The sequence below is a fragment of the Zonotrichia albicollis genome, chromosome 14, assembly GCF_047830755.1.
Source record: "Zonotrichia albicollis isolate bZonAlb1 chromosome 14, bZonAlb1.hap1, whole genome shotgun sequence".
Classification (NCBI taxonomy): domain Eukaryota; kingdom Metazoa; phylum Chordata; class Aves; order Passeriformes; family Passerellidae; genus Zonotrichia; species Zonotrichia albicollis.
Window position 1 is genome coordinate 9377552 of NC_133832.1, and position 21744 is coordinate 9399295.

Sequence of the window (21744 nt, forward strand, 5' to 3'; positions counted from 1 at the left end):
AACTCCCAATAGACTCCATCTCCTCTCAGGAGGCACCATTGAAAGAGGTGAACAGAGCTGGCTGTCCCAGGTCTGTGAAACATTCAGCTGAATACTTATTGTTAACATCATAACATAAAGACAACTAAATTCTCACCAAATCCTACTGTTAATATAGCCTCACCTCTTTTCCAGAGAATTAATAGGAAAATTTTCCAGTTATCATTGTGTACTGCCTAGAAAGGAAATGTGGCCATATTAATTTATTTTAATTATTTCTACATAGTCCTTGCATACCTTCACCCCAATACTGACTGGCTGATTTCACAACAATCCTTTATCACTTCATGGGAAGGAAGTGTCCTATGCTGTAAATTACTGAGCAAACACTGCATCACAGCCTAGGAATTTACATAACCTACTACTTATTTCTGGAACTGTAAATTGATTGCTGTAAAAGTCTTGAATATTGCTGTATCAGCTTGTCCCCCTGCCCTTGAAATAAAACTCATCTCTCAAACCACTGGAACAATCAGAAAAGATATTTCCCTGCCTTTTAGGAAATGCTCCCCAGCTGTGAATCCAACGACTGGCTAGATCTTATTCTGCCCAGATCACCTCACATGCTGCAATAGGAGACCCAGAATGGCATTGATCTGATTTTCATCTGTTATTGATCTTAGACAGACATTGCTGTCATGGCAACTTTCAGAAAAGCCTTTTTGACATTCTTTGCTTAATTCTTGACCTTGAATTTTTTAAGCTATTCAGTCCTGAGGGTATAAAATTAGCAAAATAATAATATTTTTGACATCTCCAACAAGCTCATAACAACTCTATAACAAGCTCAGCAAAACTGATAGTTAAGTACATGCACAGAAATATTAACAAACACAGCTTATAAGCTTCAGGTAGCTCCATTCAGTAACAGTTTGTCTATGTATCCATTATTTTGAAATCTACACAAACAGCAAATTATTACACATCAACAACCATGCCCCAAGTCATAAAAGGAAATGGATTATCCACACTGATATCCACAGTTAGGCCACATCAGTTTGTTCACCCCACATATGAGAAACAGGTAACACCTGTTTCTTTACTATTCAGCCTCTAAAATTAGAAAGGTAAACCAACAGTATCTGCACAATGAGTAATTTGTTTCTCCAACACCTTCACAAAATAGAATCACACCCCTAGAAGGCACTTGCTTGGAAAAGCTGCACATAAATTACATAGCTGGTGTTGCATTTAATCTTGTTTTCATTACATTTGGTGCAAATTTTAGCACTGCTGTCAGTGCAAACAGCATCTTCTATTATTGAACATGGATCAGGTGAAGGCAAGTGATGAGAAAGCCTTAATTATCTACACTTTCAACGGGAGATCTGGACATAATTTATAGCTACAATCTCATCTTTTCATCTGACTTGGGTTTTTTGATACCTTTTGATTCAATTGACCCAAAACCTATGTTTTAAAATATTTATACCATTCTTGGCATTTGTATTTTTGCTAGGCACTTTTGTTCCACAAACCAGCTATGGGGGGGGAATATACTGTTTTGCAAGTACATCACAAAAGCAAACTTCCAGGTGACCCTGCACGAGCCTTACCTGCATCATGGTGACCACGTGGCAGGGATTCAGGAGGTAAATGACAGTCCTGGTGGCGAACTTGAACCCCACCTCCAGCCCAAAGATGAGGCAGAGCAGCACCAGCAGCACGTTCTTGCCCAGGCTCTCCCGCTTCGTCTGGGGCTGCTGCAGCAGATTCTCCAGCTCCTGGACGTGCTGCTGCCTCAGCTTCCACAGGGACACGAGGATCTCCACGGTGCCCACACTGAGGAACACCAAACTCTCCAGCAGGCGCTGCTGGCCGGAGAGAAAGGCGGCGCATTCCGGCCCTCCATTGCCGGCAAAGCTGGGGTCCACCCCGCCGTACATCCAGTCCAGGAGGTTGTGGAGGCTGTAGCGAGACATGGCGGGGACCTCTTCTCCAGGAGCAGGTAGGAGCAAGACGGAGTCAAAGCCAAAACACCGCCGGGCTGACGAAGCACGAAACGCTGCCGCTGCAGCCCTTCCTTGCGAGGCTCCGTGAGAAGCGGGCAGCGCCGCTCGGGGCACGGACACCTCTTCCCTTCCCTTCCGCTGCCCGGAGAGTCCTGCACGCAGCAGCCTGAGGGGAGCAGAGGCCGCAGCTGCACGGAGCCCGCCAGCTCCAGACCCGCGCCCCGGGACCCTCCTCTCCCCGCCGGCTCTGCCGCCCGCCTCTCGCCCTTCCCTCCCCGGTCTGAGCTGCCCTTACCCGCGGCCAGCGCCGTCTGCAGCCCCCTCAGCCCGCCCCGCCGTCCCTGCGCGGCCCCCGCATCCGCGGGCGCGGTACCTCCGCGGGCGGGCGGGTGTCAGGGAGCGGCAGGCCCGGCGCCCCCGGCCATGGCGCCGGCGAGGCACGGGAAGGAGGAAGCACCGCTGCGCTCGGCGGCACGGCCGAGACTCCGGGCCCGAGCGGGCGGGCCGCTCCCCGCGGCTGGCCCGGCCCTTGCCCGGCGCCGCAGCATCACCCCACCGACGTGCCTGACTCACGCCGAAAAATGGACGAGTCCCCCGAATTGGCTGCGCCCGGCCGCCCGCTCCTCCCTCCCGCACGGCTGCGCCCGCCTCCCTCCGCTCCCCACCGCCTCCCTCCGCTCCCCACCGCCTCCCTCCGCCGCCGCTCCCTCGGCGGGTGCGCGCTCCCCGTGCCCGGTCCCTCCCGCCTGTTGCCGCTGATTTCGCCCGGCCGCCCCCCTTCCTCCTCCTCCTCCTCCTCGCCCCCTCAGTGCCACCGGCGGGGAGGGCGGCAAGGACCGGGCACAGCTCTGCACGCCCGTCAGCGCCGTCCTGTTCGCCGTCCCTATCGGCAGCGACCTTACCTCGATAAACGAGTTTTTCAAGTGCCGTTGCAGCAGATACAGGTAGGTCGGCCGAGGAAGGACAAACCCGAGCGGGGCTCCAGCTCAGCTCCGGTGTGACATGGGCAGGTGCCCGCAGCCGGGTGTGCCCAGTGTCGCACACAGCCAGGTGTGCCCAGTGTCACACACAGGTGTTCCCAGCCAGGTGTGCCCAGTGTCACACACAGTGCCCTCAGCCAGGTGTGCCCAGTGTCACAGACAGGTGCCTCCAGCCAGGTGTGCACAGTGCCTCACACAGTGCCCAAAGCCAGGTGTGCCCAGTGTCACACACAGCCAGGTGTGCCCAGTGTCGCACACAGGTGTCCCCAGTCAGGTGTGCCCAGTGTCACACACAGTGCCCTCAGCCAGGTGTGCACAGTGCCTCATACAATGCCCAAAGCCAGGTGTGTCCAGTGTCACACACAGTGCCCACAGCCAGGTGTGCCCCCTGTCACACACAGGTGTCCCCAGCCAGGTGTGCCCAGTGCCTCACACAGAGCACAGACCCCAGCTGTCTCAGTGCTCAGACTGTTTACTGCCATGTGTGCCCTGTGCAGCAGAGCATGGATTTGGTGCCTGGTTTGTAGCATTGTGAAGAGGTTGTATTGCAAATATGTAACTGTGTCTGAAAGGCAAAGGTCTGTGGGGATCCGGAGAGAGTAGCTGATTGAGGGGATATTTTCAAGGCAGTCAGAGCCAGGTCATCCCCTGAGAGCTGCCTCCTACAGATTTTATTTCACATTACCTGCATGCAGCACATTGCTCTCTCCATCCTGATTATTTCAGGGCTTTCCTTCTCCACAGGACGGCATTAGGACAGCACTATCACTGGCCAAACTGCTGAGCCTGATTAATTGAAAATAAAAGCTTAGTTCCACAAATAAGTTTGAAAAGACCAGTTAGATATCAATATTGGCTGAGTCAAAGTGATTTCTGTATAGACACAGCAGCAGCAGCACCTGGTCTGTAAAGCTGGAGGCTGTATGTCACTGCCACTGCTGTGGAAGAAATTACTCCCTTTTGGGGAGAGAAGGGATCCCACCAGGCTTTTCCAAAATCTTCAAGGACTCCTTTCCACAATTTGAGCTTAATAAGTATTCTACAAAATGCTGGTTTTTCAGTCACTGCTGATTGATTAAAACCCCTGTTGTTGATCTAAACCTGCAGCACAATGTTCCTGTAAATTCCTGCTCCATTAACCAGACACACACATACCTGCAACACACACATACTGCACTACCCTGCTTCACAGCCTGAATTCTCAAAACAAGCAGTTCAGCACTAACACCAATATTTGCCAGTTTTCTTCTTCCTCTATTTCTAAGCTGTAGGATTACTGTTCAAAAAGATACTCTATTTCTAAAACACAGGATTACTGCTCACAAAGCACAGAGTGTTTTCTCTTAGGGGTCTGCCAATGAACAACCTGGGACAGATCTGTCCTTTCCACTCCCTCAGTCACATACAACAGGCAGCTACTGCTGCTGGAAGCAATCCCAGGCAGTTTTGTATCTTGTCTCTGCATTTCAGTCTCTCACCTTTGGCAGTGTCTGGGGGCTGGGTCTCTGACTTCTTTCCTGAGCTTATCTTTGGTGAAGTGAAAAACCCCTTCCGTTAGAACAGCAGCACATTGTCAGGTGCTGGTATTTCAGATGTAGTGATTTTTTTAGAATATGGCCTAGCCTCAAGAATATGAGGGCTTGGTTGGGTGATTTGGGTTTGCTGTGTTTTTTTTCAGAGATTGCCAGTGAAGAATAACTGGCTGAAAACATGAAAGTGGGCAGCATTTTGCTCACAAAAACAGAGTGTTTGCAAAATGACAGCTTGTTGTCCATTAAGGAGGAAGGAAAGAGCACAGCTAAATAAAGACAGAAGTCATGAACGCTAAAGATTTAAGCAATCAATAGTTAAGAGCTCACAGGAAGGAAGTTTAAAGAGAGGAGTTAAAAGCAATAATGCTTTAGAAAAATAATTCAAAGGGCCATTTATCCCAATTGTGAGTAGAACAGAAATAGCAGTAAGCTTAGCTTGGCCACACCATGAGGTCTCTATTGACCTTAAGCACATGAAGAAAATACAAAGGAAGATGGGTCAAATCACTAAGAATAAGAAAGAAGCACTAAAAAAGGTACTGCTGCAAAACCATTGAACTGTCAAAAGCTACCAGATAAAACTGCTCTTTACTTGTATTTGTACTAAGAAGGATATAGAGAAATTATTAACCCCCTACTCAACAAAGAAAAAATCTATCAACAAATTATGAAGACAGCTAAAGGGATTGGTGTCTCTGTTGTATTGGACTTACAAAAAAGACCAAGCACATGCAGATAGTTGGGACTGGTGATGCTGAGAACAAAATTATCTCAGCCCAGAGTAGGTAAAGAACAGATAAGGAGCACTCAGATGAACCAAATGTTTTCAGTTTGAGTCTAGTGAATGTGATTGAAAGACAGCTGAAGAATTAAGAAGGTGAATGAGATGGTGGAAAAACAGAAGAGGCAACTGTACATTGCTGGTATCAGAGGGGGATGGAGCCAGAGAAATACAGCTCAATTTGAGTGAGACTAACTAAAATTAATTTAAAAATCCTTGGACAAATAAACCTCACAAACTATTATTAGCAGCTAGATGATAACCAGAGTAAAATTGCAGTCAACATGGATCTGTCAAAAATAAATCACACCAGATAACTTGATCTTTCTCCTCCAATAGGGAACAGGCCTAATGGATAGGACAGAGCCTGTTGTCAGCTTGATTATGCTTATGACACTTACATGACATTTTCTTTTAAAAGTTAAAGAAATACAGTCTGGGTAAATGTTTTATGAGGTCTGTACAAAACTTCCTGCATAGCAAGAAATAGTTCACTCACAAAAGGAAAGGATATATTGCTGTTTTTTAGAGCCTGTCTTCAGTCTGAGTCTCTGTGTTATTGATATTAACAATTTAAATAATGGAACAGAGAAAATTCTTATTAATTTTGCAGGTGATGTGAAGGGGGAGGACACAGAATTACATTTCAAAACATTTTTTGACCATTCAGGGAACATTTAAAATAAATAATAACTTTAAAATAAATAATAAAAATGTTCAGTAGTATCAAGTAGAATCATAGTTCAGCACATTATACTGGTATAAATAATTTCTGCCTTTCCTCCTCCCCTTGCTACTCATTTTCTGCCTCCCTGTCTTATGCCAGCAATCATTTTTCTGGGGCTCTGGTTGACTGAGGAAGCTGATTAACTTTACAATTATAATTCCAGAGCTGGGTGTAACCTGGAGCACTTTGCTGATCTATGTGATCCTACTTTAGGTTGTGGCAGTGGATGAGGTGACCTGCTGATTTCTTATCTTGATGTGATGTTTCACTCATTAGAAAGAAGGAACATGGTTGTTATAAAATTTAACATCTTGGTACAACTGATACTTCTTTGCAACAACACAATATGGATCATTCATGTTCAGACTGTGATCCAAAATAAACCCAAAATATCTGCTTCTCTGATCTCAATCTGCTGAATGGCTTATGCAGAGTTCATTCATTCTCTCTGAGTTTCTTCAGCTTTTTGAAAAGCACCCTGAAATCTGTGAATAACAATTCAGTATTATTGACTGAACACTAAGCTGTTGCTCTTTTCTCTTTATTTACCATTTCTTCTCATCCTTTGCCTAAGTAAGTTAGGATCTTACTAAAATCCACTGTAAACATATGTATCTCCTATGTCAATAGAAATGGTTCTCTAAAAGCAATAAATTCCTGCAACTAAAATGTTTGCATGAGAGCCTGAGGCTTGTTCTTAGATGCAAGAGATTTATTTTTCTGTCAGTGGCTTCTTTAAATATAAAAATGGTGAAATCTCATGTTAATCCATGAAGAAATGCCAGGTCCTGGGCACATCAGGAGCCCTTGACCAGCCAGAGCCCCAGTGCTGTCCCAGGCTGGGCCTTGGGCAGTCTGTTCTCTGCTCTGGCCTTTGCTGCTCCTGACTTGTTGAGTGCTGTTCCTGGCCTGACCCTGGGCCTGCCTTGTCCCCCCTCATTTTTTAATGATCACTGGACTCTTACAGCCCCTGGCACCATTCCAGCCCTGTGCTCTTGCCTGGCTGGATGCTCTGGGATGAGCCCTTGCTCAGGTCAGGGCCTCTCTGTGCCTGCCCTCAGCTCTTGGATCACTGCCTCTGTGGGTACCACTCTGCCAAAGTGTGAAATTTAAAGGCAGCTTATGCTCTCTCTGGAAAACAAAGCCCTGCATTTTGTCTCTCCCTAATTATCATTCCCAAATTCCAGCTTAAGTGAGTCTGAAAGTAAAGGCAAGGTCTGAAATCTTGCATGTGGTAGGAATCATCAACAAGCATCACAAGCTGGACTTCAAAGCACAAGGAGTAAACAGCCTTAATTCTTATTCAAAAAAGCATTTAAGCACATGCTTAGCTTTAGCCTGTCCTCAAATCCTTTGAATTTAATTATATCAATTTCCTCAGCATCAAGCTCTGCTGCTGTACTTTAGAGATGTGATTGTATACATCAGCACGTAGTTACACCTGTAGATGAACTAGAGACTTTGTGTCCTTGTTGTACAGGAGGTATTACAAAAAACCAAAATAATAAAAACCCACTAGCTAAATGAGCAACAAAGTTATATTTTAAGTCCTGAAATGTTTCTGGTGAATAATGATATTCATAGATCTTCCTTGTTTGTAGTTTTTTGGCTGAAGAACAGGACTGGGCGCATAATTGCAGTCTGAAAATGCTTTGAGCAGTCAAAATGAGACTTAGAACAGCTCTGGGCAGCACTTGCAGACTATGGGCATGAATACATTCAAGTTGTGTATGCAGAAAGCAACAGCAGTTGTAAACCAGAAGTCCTGTTTCTGTACAGAACAGAACCCCAGTCTCTCTGGCTTCCTACTTACATCCTGCCTCTTTTCACTTTTCACTTGGCCCTCTTGTTTCATTCCTAGTAGCCCATGAGTTAAATCAAATGTACTTTCCCTTCACAAATTAGGACAATTGCTCCCCTACTAAGGTTGAATTTTCAGAAGTCTGTACATCTACATCCCTCCTCTGACCTTATTTTCAATGTGCTTTTTGTTCTTAGGATGGCTTTGACACCCCAGGCTGAGTTCTGCAAGGCTTATGGTAGTGTAATTTCTTACTTCCTCTCAACGATTTTTCTTGAGAGAAAGATGAAAGTCTGTTGCATTTGTCATATCTCTCCCTGTCAGATAATTTAGCTAGAACATATGCTAGACAATACCAAAAAGTAAGTGTCAACTAGAAACATTCAAAATAAAAGCTTAAAAAGCATATCATGTTGTCATGTTTTTTAACCTGATGGACTGAAAATAATATAAAGCACCAGCAGAAACTTGCTAGATGACAACTGCATGAACCAGCTTCTCACTGATTGACATTTCTGTCATGTTCACACTATTGGATTTAGTTTTTCCCTTACATAAAATGCTGCAGTTTTAATAGACACAAAAACAGGTGGATGTAAAAGCAAGGGAAAGTACAGAACTATCATGAATCAACAAAGTTTGCTCTGAGATAAAGAAAATCATAGTTGACATTTTATCTGCACTTGGATAATTTCTGTTGAAATTAAGAGGTCAAACAGTACAGTCATTCTGCAATATAGGTGGAGGAGCAACCTGAAAAATGGGAATATTTCCTTATAGTTTCATATTCTAAATGAGTAAACACAGTCTCTGAAGTTGTTTGGAGCTTGGGAAAATATATTTTTGTTGAGTCTGAAAAAGTGGATCTATAAAACACATGTTCTTAAGAAAACTAAAGCTTCCATTCAGATGTTCTCCTTAAATTTGAAGTATCTTGAGAACTAACAAAATTATGAGTGCTCTTTTCACACATCAGCAAACAAACATTTATGCCTCAGAACACTCCCTTTCGTGTCTGTGTCCTGTGTTGTTCAGCCATTTTTCAGTTTTCAAGTCATGTGCTTTATTTTATGTCCAGTACCAGCCCCATATTATTGCTAAGTATAATAAAAGGCATTTTACAAAGAACCATCCAAACTCTTTCTCTTGGAAGCAGAGCCTTAACAGCACTTTTCTCAGTCTCTAATTGTTGTTAGAGTTGAGTTAAGCTGTGACTGGTGTATGTAGGAGGCACACTCCAAATCTACATAGATATTAAGGCAGAAGAATATGTGCTTTCTATTTTTGTTCTGTTTTGCTATAGTTTATTGAGCACACTGGCTCCATGATGAATTACTGAAATCCTTTTTGGCTACAACTGAGTTCTTAGTTTTAAAACTAAGAATTAATTTCACATTGTGAGACACTGTCACTGCTTATGAACCTCAACCTGAGGGATTCAGAACACTGTGTCTTCCCTAACCTTCTGTGTGGAATTTGCCTTTGTTATTAAAACCACAGTGATATTTGGTGTTCAAAGTCATGGAACTGCTATATTTAACATAATGTAAAACAAATGTAACAGCAGTCTCACAAACAATGTGAAAGATGGGAAGGAGAAGATGGTGTCATCTCTGGTCAATTAAATGGTATGAAATTTGTACCATTTCATTCTATCATGGAATATCATGTGGTCAGGTCTATAATGTTACATAATTGTGTTATCACAGTGTATTTTTATGTCTTGTGATATTTGGGAAGGAGGTGTTGCATACCTCAGCTTTACAGTGAGCGATCAAGAAGTGTCCATTTTTCACAAAGATTTCTGAGCCAAACCTGGGTTCTGTTAGACCCTCCCATCATTTATTAGCATGCACAGGTGTCAGTCACACACTTGAACATTTCTGTGAATTTAACCCCTGAAATCTGATACTTTAAAATACCAAAAGGCTGCTCTTATTCCTTTGTATTGGGTTTGCATGACAAGGTTTTGGAAGTCAAGGGGGCTACAGGGGTGACTTCTGTGAAGCTGCCAGAAGCTTCCTGATGTCCAACAGAGCCAAGGCTGGCTGGCTCCAGGATGGACCTGCTGCTGGATGAGGCTGTGCCCAGCACCAACAGAGACAACAGCTCTGGGATAACAGATTTCAGAAGAGACAATAACCCCTGTGCAGCTGCAGTGGAAGGAAGGAGCAAGAACAAGTGAAAGAAACTGCAGACACCAAGGTCATCGAGGTGAAGCAGGAGGCACTGGAGCAGAGATTCCCCTGCAGCCCGTGGTAAGGACATGGTGGGGTAAGCCTTGAGTGTGTCTTAGTAAGTTACTGAGGAAAAGTTGTATACTGGCATGGGTTCTGGGCAAGGTAATGCATTTCCCAAAGAGCAGGAGCCTCACAGGGGACACAGGTCCCGTTTAACCATTTCACTGAACGGCCTGGAAGGAGCTGTGAGCCCTCTGGTGGTTGGTCACCCCCTGAAATTCTCATCCCAATGCTCTGTAACCAATACAATAACCCACACACACACTTTGCTTTCAGCAGCAGTGCAAGTTTTGTTGGTTTATCACTTTTCTACACATAGGAAATGAAATAGTAATAATTTACTATTAATCTGGCTGAGGGAGTTGGGACTGCTCAGTCTGGAGAAGAGAAGGCTCCAGGGAAGCCTTAAAGCACCTTCCATTGCCTAAAGGGGCTCCAAGAGAGCTGGGGAGGGAGGTTTGACAAGGGCATGGAGTGACAGGACACAGAAGAATGGCTTTAAACTGAAAAAGAGCTGCTTTAGATTAGGTCCTAAGTAGAAATTCATCCCTGTGAGGATGCAGCAGCCTGGTCTAGCACAAGGAAGGAGATTCCAACCCTGGTCATTCTATGATTCTATGTTTCTATAAATTGAACTAGTTCTATTCCAACAATATATTACACACCTGTATGAGACACAATACTCTTCTATAAGGGAGTTTTACTTTAAATTCCAAGAGTATGTGCCTGTTTCTGCAGAAGGGATGAGGGCCATGTGGTCACTGAGGGCTTGGCTGGGGCCTGGGCACACCAAGCATTCTGACAGAACAGGGGTTGGGAAAAGGAGTCAGTGTTTGCAGGAAGGAAGGCAAGAAATGTGTTCTCAGGTTAGACCTGTAAGAGTGAAATAGGTTTTGTAGCTCTCAGATGAGATGGGGTAGAAAGGTACTCGCTCTAAACTGCAGCAATCACTGGACTGAAATTTAGTGATAAATAACTTGAACTAAGTTTTCTTGAAATATGCAAGGATTGTATTTATTGTAAAGGAGGTGATGTTTAAATATTAGAGGGCTTTTTTTGGTGTTATTTGCTGAGGCCAATGTAGTGCACTGTGTTTGAAGGAAACAAGAAAATATATATCTTGGGCAGATTTAATATCTCAGCTTATGTTCTCATCTTGGTATCCAGATGAATCATGTAGCCATTGCCTCATTTATCCATCCCACATCAGTGGATGGTTGCTAACAGTTTCCAGTAATAGAACAGGGGATGCAAAAGAGTTTTTCAGGTCTGTGATTTCCAGATGGCTCAGCCACTCTTAGGCTTTCTCATAAATCTTAAAAATATTTACCACAGAGCTTTCTATATCAGGATTCATGGCTGGTGTAGATGTGAGCATTTTCACAGCTTGGCTGATGGTATTCACATGCCTCAGAGCTGGGGGCTGAGTTCTCTCCTGTGGCTGATTACTTGGAAGGTTTCTTCCACAGTTCCAACCCTGACACGATCCCTTCCTGCCTGGATGGGAGGTCAGTCTGTGGTACTCAGTACAAGTTGTTACCCAGCAGATCATATGGACTTAGCAACAGATTCTTCTGTCTAAAACTCTAACCAATGCTGAAGAAATATGCCCAAATTATTTATGTAAAGCCTTTACTAGAAACAAAGAGATAAGTTGAAACTGTTGTGTGGACACATAAGCTCAAAGGAGCTCCAGGAGCATGTCATTGAAGAAATTATCCAGAGAAGGGGGAAAGAAGAACAAAATAATATTCCAGCTTGAAACATTGCAGGTTATTCCTGCTTTTCAGATCTGTTTGCTGCTGTTCTGTTAAGTCCAAAGAGCACAAATGGCTGCTAGATTAGCAAAGAAAATTCTAGAGGTCCAGCCATACAAACAGAATAAAGTACAGTTTTCTCATTAAAAGATTCTTTAAAATCTTCACCACAATACCAGTGCATGTCTTCTCCTATTTCTGTAGAGCAGTGAAATTCTATGATCTGTAAATTATGTAAGTGAAAGAAGGATATTTAAAAAAAAACTTGGTGTCTATATAAAATCTGCTTTTCTTGAAACAAAACAAACCCAAACCAGCAGGAAAGAAATCATCAGTCAAGCAGACAAGTGCAATTTGGTGAACATTAAGCAGAAAGTTTGTATTATCTTAGGGTTGCAGACAGTTCTTATGCATTCATTCATGTGCTGTATAAAATAATTCAAATGCCCCCAGGAGTTGGTATTTTGAGATATTTCTTTTGCAGAGGTTGAAGTACATTGGGTTGAACACATGTAGAGAGCATCTCCATGAACTAATGTCACAGAGCAGGTGTGTGTGACCCTGCCAGGTGAGGCTCCAGGCTGTGATCGTGCCTGGACACCCTGTGAGCGTGCACCAGTGAGCACACCTGTGCTTCAAAACGTGATTCTCCCCATTTCCACGTGGGTCAAATTCCTCTCCTCTAGATGATTCCTTATGACGGAAAACAAGCTAGAGATCTGAGTGCTGCAATTAACGTTTTGTTACAAAATTACTCCCTAACAGAGAACAAAACTTGCACAGCAGGTGGCAGCCCGGTCCCGCTTGGCTTCAGCCTGGTTTGCACCTCGGAGGAAATCTTCCAGAGCTGGAGAGGTCACTGCTGTAGAACAGCTGTGCTTTCCTGTCTGCAGAGCAGGAGATTTTTAGCAAAGAAGTCATTGGTCACTGCCATATTACAAAGGCAGAGCGGTTCAAGAGGAGATAATTTGAAAATAAAATGAGTAAACTATGTGAGCAGCACAACTCATGGGCAGTTTGGGATGGTACCTCTAGTGTAGATTCAAGTTGAGTCAATAGAATGGCAAAATAAGCAGTAAATCAAACTGTTGATAATCCTGCCTGAGTAATGCTCCACAGCCACCCCAATACATCTGCCTGTTAGCAGAAGCAAGAGGTTCCCACAGTGTGTTTTTGGATGTTGAATGGTCAGAATAATCTGAAATATTTTGGTTAAATGGTAAGGAGTAGAGTGTAGTAGTCTAAGGCTTGTAGAACCAATGGGAAATGGTAAAATTCTCTAGCGCATTCTGAAAATTCATTCCTGAAATGCAACTGTTACCCTCCTCTCCTGTCTGAGCCTTAAACGGTGTGTTAGGGAAAGGAGGAAGAGAGGATTTATATCTTCTCTGCAAATGAGGCAGTTTGCTTTGAAATATCATGAATAATAATTCTTAGAAAGCCCCTATTACCAGCTTCAGATGGATCTGCACCAATTCTGTCTTCAGACAGGCCCAAAAACCATGATATTATCATTGAATCTTGCACATCCTTGTTCCATTTCTTCACCTGGCCTGTGGGGAAAAAAAGAAGGAGTCCTTCTGGGAATATGTTTATCATGAAATAAAAACTTGACAGCATTTATTTACCATTATTTTGGGTTGGCAAAATAATGATAAAAAAATGGCCAAGGTAGTAGGCATTTTAAACTTGGTTTGTTAAAGCTATTTGTTTATTTGCCTGAGTGGGACATTTCAGTATTTGGCTGAGCTATCAGCTAGCACCCAGGGGAATGTCCTAGACCTATAGACTTAGGTGGTTATTAGGCTTAATTGGTATAATTACTGTAGACCTCCAGAGATATTGAATATGGCTTATTATGGCTTATTTTAAACTTTTAAATCCAGTATTAGGAGGAATTGCCATTAAGTGATACCATAGAAAAGTAATAAGTCTAATGTTAAATCTTGTGTTGTTGGTTTAAAACTGTTTAAGCCTCCTGTTCCTCACAAATCCTCTAACAATTTACTCAACTCCTTTGTGCTTATGCCAACACTTTCTATGGCATGTGAGCCAAGCTCGTGCCCAGTGTAGCACCAGAGAAGTCAGTGGGGTCATAATGGAGATTAATTTCACAATATTTCAGCCATCTAAGTTGATTCCCTCCAAGTAAGCCCAGAGCCCTGCGCTGCCAAAGTCAGTGGAAGTTCATTAAATACCTGTTTCAGTTCTTATGGAGCCTTTTTTTGTGGAAATACCTGTTCTTGTTCCTTTGTTTTGTGTGATAACTTCCCCAGGTTAATTATGTCCATTTGCAAGATCAACTCTGAAAGGTCCTAAATTTTGTACATTGGGTGTAAAGTAATGGAATTTGCATTGAGGTAGCATTTGGTGAGTTTGCTATGTAAAAAAAAAGTGAAAACTGGAAACAAGAATCAGAAATTATATAGTTTTTAAAAATTTATAGTTTTAGCATTAAATGAGTAGCAAAAGTAAAAGGAAATGCTTAGAAATTAGGGTGCAATTTCTGTCTGTAGTGTTCCCCTCCAGTGCAAGGACTCTATGTACTTCGAGTGCTCTTGTAGCATTTTGCAGAAGAGTATAAAAGTGTGTAATGTTTGAAATTATTATAGAAAATAGGGAAAATAATGAAACAGTAGCATTGATTATAGATCTAATTTTGTGAATAAAATTGAACAAGAAGCTGTGGGTTTTGTTATCCAAAATTCTTACCTGAAGCATGGAACAAAGCAGCTTTCACAGGATAACTGGGAGAGACTCAAGACTTGACAATAAAAGCTCTGTGAGGAAAGGGTGTCCCACCTCACAAATTTGCTTTTTTGATAAGGATTTGATATTGGGTCAAAGTTAAGACACACAGGATTTGCATGTGCAGTCACATGGCAACCTAGTTGAGCATGGAAATGGTGAATAATGAATAATGCTATCTTTCATAGCAATAACATTAGTTGAGCATCCTTATTAAACAGGGAATCCATGGAAGAAAAAGAGCTAGGGTTTCAAATCTATTAAAAGCCTGTAAGGCTTCATCAGCTCTGCTGCTCTTGTTTACTCTGCACTGCAATATTTCATCTCAAGGCCTTGTCTCCTGTGGGCAGCCATTTCTGGGAAGGGAGGTGAATGGCACTGTAACATTGAGTGACATTGAATAGGAACATAGCTTTCAATTCTCCTGCCACAGCAGTGTTTTGTCAAATGCTCAGTATAAAACAAAATTTGATACAGTGATAAAAAGGGGAAAGAGTGAACTTATGTGGTTTGTCTCCAAATTATAGAATTCCTTTCTAAGATGAGAAGTTTGCTTATAAGAAGGAATGAACATATTGTACCAGCCCAACATGTAGCTGGTATTTGGGGAGTTCAGATCTTACTGTAACATACATGAGTCCGGTGTGGAAACATGTCTTAGAAAAACACATATAGCTGCTTTGCTTAAGCAGCCCTTTAAATTCTGAGAACTAGGACTGGTCCTGTGCTACACACTTTGCACATGTTCTGTTTCTGAGCAGCCTCTGCAGGCAGAACTGACCCTCCCTTGTGTGTGAGGGGAGAGAAGGTGCTGCCACTGCTGTGCTCTGGTGTCCTGGGCTGACACCTGGGCTGCTCCTGACTTTTCTCCTGAACAGTGTTATTGTCAATGCTGATCAGTAATATTTAAAGGAATACCAGCCCTGCTGCTGTTTGTATCCTTGATAATGAGGAGGTAAGAAAGGCATCTCTTGATAATACAGTTGGATGAAGTAATGAAAAATAATAATCTAAAACTTGGTAAGAGATGGGGTTGCTCAGGCTGCTTATCCAGTGGATATAATGTACCTTTGTTATCCTGCCTATTTTTGCACTGCCTTCTCATTTTCTCAAGCTGTTACAAGCCTTTTATGTGAGGATGCTTCCATTGTATACCAATGAAGGAATTGAATTATGTAGGTAGCAGAGGCTAAAGCTGAAACTCCCTAGCATCATCTTTCTTAAGTATCACTATCAGGTAAGAAAATAGGTCTGTAAGTGACACTATTCATCTGAACAAGAAACTGTTATCAGGGTACTTGTCAGCTGTGTAATGCTGATACCTGGGCTGGCCTGTGGAACCAGATACCACGGCAGATAACGGGGGTTGGGGGGATGGTGTCTGCTTTTGGGCAGAGTCGGACCCTGAGTGCCAGAGCAGCAGGGGCAGAGAACTCCTCACAGTGCAGCCATTTCCCCTCCTCAGCCCCAGGGCCTATGAAATTCAGAACTCAGCTTCATTCACAAACATTTGCCTCTTCTATACCTACTACAACAATAACAATTATTTTTGCAAAAAATTTGCATATATGGTTATGTGAATAAATTTAATAACTGACTGCAAGAATTAACTTGCAATAAAATACTGACAGAAACAAAAGCAAAGTCATTGGAAGTATTGAGTAAATGAAGTATATTCCATTAATATTTCTTGCATACGTGACATTAACTGTAAACCTGGGGAACAACGTGTACAAGGAGGTAGCAGCCACTGATCTGACAAACTGATTGAGCAAGTAGAATTCTCTTCTGTTTTGCTGCCAAAAGGGAAGTCCATGTTACAAGTGTGAGCATTTAAGAGTCAGAATTCTGTTAACTTTACCACAGTACTATAGACTGACTTTCATCTGGACTCTTCATTACAAATGCTTGTACTCTACAGATCTGAGTGCTGAGTCAAATCCTCCATTTCACAGGAAGAACTTCTTAAGGTAAGAATTTCAACACCTTTTTTGTACTTTGAGCTGCACTTCCCATCTTTATTTGACATTTCTGTTTTTTTCATGGACAAATGTCCTGTGTATCACAGATATTATGAATGGAAACAGACCAATTTAGACCCAAAAGATTTTGGCAATGAAGTTACTATGCAAAGGAAATGACTTGTTGACTGAAGAATGCTATTACGAATGTAGAAACTTGTTATTCTGGCATCTTTGTTCATGTAAGCAAGAGCTTATACAGACCTAAATGGATGGGAGAGGTAAAAGTGTGTGGGGAGAATGTTTTATTGGTGACTCCTAAAGGGTCTGTAAAAGGTGACCAAATAATCATATACCTTTTTTAAACTGTTCAGTGTGACAGCCAAAATTGCTGAAGAGGTCTGTACCAATACAGAAAACTGTCCATAAATTACATTTTAAAAGACATTTCTCCTGGAATTTGTGTTCCTTTTTCAATGTTCCACAGTGCCTTGTGTTGGGCTGATGGGAAACATTGTGGTGATCAATCAGCCTCTGAAGAAAGAGGTTATGCTAGGAAAAACAAGCTGACTCAAAGTTTTGCTGCAAAGACAGAATTAAAAGAATACAATTTGAATTCCAGCAAAATCCTGACTTTTTGACAAGCTGAGTAAATGAGATTCTTATAGGTGCAGTGTCTTGTAAATCATTAAAGAATGGAAGCTGCAGACTGTCTTGTAAGTGCTTCCTTACCATTTCAGAAACAGGCTGAAACAGAATTCCTGGAACATGTCAGGGCACACTGGCAGCTTGCTGGAATTCAGACAGGATGCACAGAGGATTTTAGTACTTGAAGGCTACCTACTTGCTTTAGAGCATATGCAATACTTCTGCCCTTGGGCTAGAGTTCTGTGTTGCACTCCATAATTTTACCCTCTGGGCACAGCAATCTCTGAAACAAAAAGAAAGTATACCTGATGAAAGCAGGATTAGTTTGAACTGTTTTTATAGGGATTTACAACCATAGAAACACATGTTCTAAGAGGAACATTTACAGGTTGTTTAAAAAAATCACACAGCACAGTTCACAATAACAAGGAGGCTTTATAAGGCTTGCATATGAGTAGATTGCTGGTCTACCGCCAAAAACTTTTTAGCAATTTCTCTTAGATTTTTATATTATTATGTATATAAATGAGCTCAGTGTCTCAATGTTAAGGACTATGTGTTGGTTTGGTTTTTCACCTTAAGAAATGAAATATCAAAACCCAAAGTCACACATCATTTAATCTTTGTATTAAAGGTAAATTGTTACACAGGAAGCCAGTTATTCTAAAATTAGTTAACCACTCCTTTCTGCACCAAAATACAGCTTGCACACAAGATGATATCTGTCCTTCATGCAATCTGCTGATGTATTTGCCCCCAAGGTCTATAGGAATGGCTACAAACAGATAAGCAGTAAGTTGAGTCATTCTAACCTTACCAACATTACTTCCCAATTGTGCAAATTCAGAGGAATTAATGCACGTGCAACTGCTCCCAGTGAGAACAACATGTACAGGAGCACCTCAGAGGATATTGTTTGTTCTTCCCTGTTCTCTGTTCCTCAGAAATGCAGCTGAAAGAGCAGCCAACCCACAAACATACATGCTTAGGACTACTGCTACTTTTTAAAATGGAGTATTGTATTTTTTTAAAATTTGAGCTTTCAATTTTTCATTTGAAATTTTTTTTAAATGTTCAAATGAAAAATTGGAGCAAAGTTAAGGTGAACAAGTAACTTTTTTTCTATCTAGGTTCTAAATTAAAAAACAGCTGTGGAAAAATATATCAGTTTGGAGCTGGCCTTGATGTTCCTGTGAAAAACTTCTGCCATCACATATGTAAACAGAAAAACTATTGAGGTCAAGGTCTTCACTGAAGTCTAGTGTTTGCTCTAATGAATTCCCCCAAATGGTTTCATTCTAAATTAGGGCACCATATTTTAAGTGTTATTATTCTTTTAAAGGAGACTGTAAGACCCAAGAGATCCCGGTGAGAAGAGTACAGAGATGCTGAAAGAAGACCCTTTTTAGCCATATTTTCAGCCATAATGCCTCCTAATCTCATGGGCTCTTAATAGTATGGCTGGCCTGTTGTGGCTACTGTTAGCTGGGGTTATGCACTTTAGATTGGATCTTGTGAAAAATTAAATAAAACATTTCATTTCCATAGCAATTAATTTTCTTTCTTGTGAATGTCTCTAGGCAGCATAGAACATATTTCACTATGTGCTAACTATTCAATCTTTTTTTGCAATGGCTGTTCAAAGTTTCCTCTGAAGTCTACTTTGAGGTATTTTGTTTTCTGTGGTGATCTACTGATTGTTTTGCCAATAAGACGCGTAACTCTTGGCACCAACAACATTAAATTTAGAGTTCCACATCTTTCCCTAGAGTTGTGGTATGTATCAGAAATCTCTCTGTCAATACTGCTTTCCTTTCTTAAAACATATATCCTTCAGTCAGGAATTCTTGGTCCAACACTGTATCCTATTTTTGATCTCATTCTTTAAGGCTGTGCTTCAGGTAGGGCTTTTCAGTTCTGTGACAAACTGGACAGTAAGAGAACACTGAAACTACATTCTCCTTTGGCTTTGTGTAGTGTGTGACCCAACCAATGGAACTGTGAGTCCTGATTTGACCCAAGACAGTAAATAACCAGGCACCCATTGGAGGAAAAATCAGGGAAAAGAGAAAACCAGAACATGTGTGCTGTCATTGCTCTGGTGTCTTGAAGCCTAAGTAGTGTGTTAGTGTCAGGAATTACCTCTGGAAAGCAAAGTAGCTCTAACCTCTGCACACATCTGAGCAGGTAATGAAGCTGATGGTTTTGCAAAATAAAAATGTTATGTCTGCAAGCAGGTACGTGTTTCTGTTTCATGCATGGACTAGGGGTTAAACCAATGATTTAATTATGTCATGCAAGTATTTGTTCCGTGCTTGCAAGCTGCTGTTCATTTTTTTGCACAATGACTCAAAGTGAGAAGTCATATTTGGGTACATGAGGGGGAAAAACTGATTGCAGTTTTTTTGTTCAGAGAACCAATCAGACTTTGTCTCTAGGTTCCTCCTGCTCCTTCCCCCAAAGGCCCAGTATTATGGTTGGAGATGCAATAGTTTTTTGTTTTTCCTATAAAAATACAGCAATTTGTTATTCTTTGACAACCATTATAAAAAGATTTGCAGATAATTTTTAAATCTGGTTTCCTGTATAAGACTAAGGGAGGAATGGAACTAGCTTGAACAAAAACCAAAACAATTCATGTGTTTGGTAGCAGCCCCTTCTCTTAAAATGCTGCCTTTTATTCACAGCCATCCTTCCAGTTCCCCTTACTGGAAATTCCCTCTTGGAGTGCACTTACTTGGAGATATCAGTAAGCCTTTGTGTCATTAAATGTATATGACTTGACTGCTATGTTGGGTTTTTTTTCTTTTAAAACACAAGAGTCAGTTTAAAAAGGTCTGGAGTGAACAAAAGTCCATTACTCTCAATGGGCAGAATTCATGCAGAGGTCCAGTGTGCAAAAAGGGACACACTAAAACTTCACCAGCCTGACATGAAACTCAGACAACTTTTCTGGGAGAATGCTTGCTCCAAAATGGCCATGTTTGTGTACAAATTTTGTTTTCTGTTATTTTGATTCCTACTGTACAGTCTGTGAAGACAAACAAGACTGTATTTAAGAAATAGTTGATTTCATCAGTCACTTCTCCTAATATAAATAAACAACCCACAAGGCTCCAGATATTGATTTATTACTTAGATTAGAAGAGCTAAGATTATGCAATCCTTTTGCTGATATCAGGAATGAGGTGAGAAGCTCTTTACTCTTTGCATTCTTGCACTGAATCCTGGGTGAAAACCAGAGGCCTTGGCTTCAGCCTCTCCTCAAGATCCCTTTCTCTTCTTTTGACCTCTGTGTTAAGGCTGAAAATCAGCGTCAGTGCAGAGTGACTTCACTGTCTGGGAAGTGCTGTTACACTCATCACATCCCACAGAGATCTTCAGTGAGAGCTTCTTACTGGAAGGATACAAAGGAGTTGCAACACGAGAGACAAGGAAAATCCTTTCAGTCAGATTTGATTTTCAGGATACTGTGACATTTTGTTACACAAAGATAATTTTAATTTTTGTTGACATACTCCTCTAAAAGTTTACAAAGACATTTTACACATCTTGTAGTGAATGTCAGCTTCCTGACCATAGGCTTCCTTGTCTTATCTTCCTGTTTTAAAGCCTTTGGAAGTATCACACATCCTCAGGGAATTACTAGTTGACCACAGCATTATTTATAAAGAGCAAGTGAATTCATTTCTGCTTTGTTTTCGAAACAGAATGTTTGGTGTCTTTCAAAGAACTGGTTTAAATGAAAATGTATCTCATGACAAACAAAAGAGCATATTCCATATCAGTAAATCCAATGAAAATCAGACAGGTATTTGCATACCTGTAGCTGCAGGAAAGGTTTCCCATGGTGCTCTTTCTAAAGCCTCCACATAACAAAGTGTATTTGACTCTTCACCCTGTCTGTAGTAAGCATAATTTTAGAACTCGTTATTCTAATGATAACCTGACAGATTATATTTTTTCCTTAATTGTAATTAATCAAAATTAGTTTTCAATTTTGCTGAAATTATTAGTTTGACCTAGATGTTCATCTTTGTTGAGCATCCCCAAGAACACCACTGATGTCTAAATGTCCGTCAGTGGTGCCTGCTCTGGGGACATGAGTGGACAAACCCTGCAGAGTGGGGCTCCACCTTGTCCATGGCCAAGAAGAGGTTGATGAGGTGGTTCCATTGCTTGGTGAGATCTCCAGCAGGGAGGGCACAAAAGGAGAGGACAGGAGAGGGAAGAGTTACACTCAGCAGAAGTGCACAACCTGAAGCACCTGGAATCCAGCTGGCAGCAAGGACATGCAGTCTGCAGGAGAGATGGAAACTGCGACCTGTTGGAGGTACTATGAAACTGCACCTGGAAAATGTGAGACCTGCCAGCCTGAAACAGAGATGAGTATGGTAGTAGTGCAAGGAATCTGTGTTAGAAATCTGCAAAACAAGGAGTGGCATGGAGAGAGGTAAGAGAGAACGGTTAACTAATGCAAAAGTCAGGGGACATCATATGGAAATACCAGACAGAAGGCACAGATCATACAGGAGTGATTTCCACCCAGCATGAAGTTGGACTGTGGAACGACATCAA

At 41.9% G+C, this 21744-nt stretch overlaps 1 protein-coding gene and 1 long non-coding RNA gene across 4 annotated transcripts in view; one reads left to right on the forward strand and one right to left on the reverse strand.

The window, feature by feature from the left end:
- The window catches only part of TMEM164 (transmembrane protein 164), a 34355-nt gene extending 31737 nt beyond the window's left edge, over positions 1–2618 (reverse strand). The window contains exons 1-2 of one of the 3 annotated variants that reach the window (XM_074551531.1): positions 2365–2618; positions 1596–2157 (exon numbers count right to left, since the gene is read on the reverse strand). In XM_074551531.1, coding sequence (XP_074407632.1) covers positions 1596–1961 — 366 coding nt within the window. In that variant the 5' untranslated portion in view covers positions 1962–2157; positions 2365–2618. Of the gene's footprint in view, positions 1–1595; positions 2158–2286 lie in introns of all 3 variants that reach the window. The other 2 variants (XM_074551530.1, XM_074551532.1) reach the window with 2 other exon arrangements.
- A 1235-nt stretch (positions 2619–3853) lies between these two features.
- LOC141730864 (uncharacterized) lies at positions 3854–19208 on the forward strand. The gene is made up of 2 exons (XR_012582699.1): positions 3854–10070; positions 16479–19208. It is a non-coding gene; the product is annotated as an uncharacterized LOC141730864 (long non-coding RNA).
- The last annotated feature ends 2536 nt before the right edge of the window (positions 19209–21744 follow it).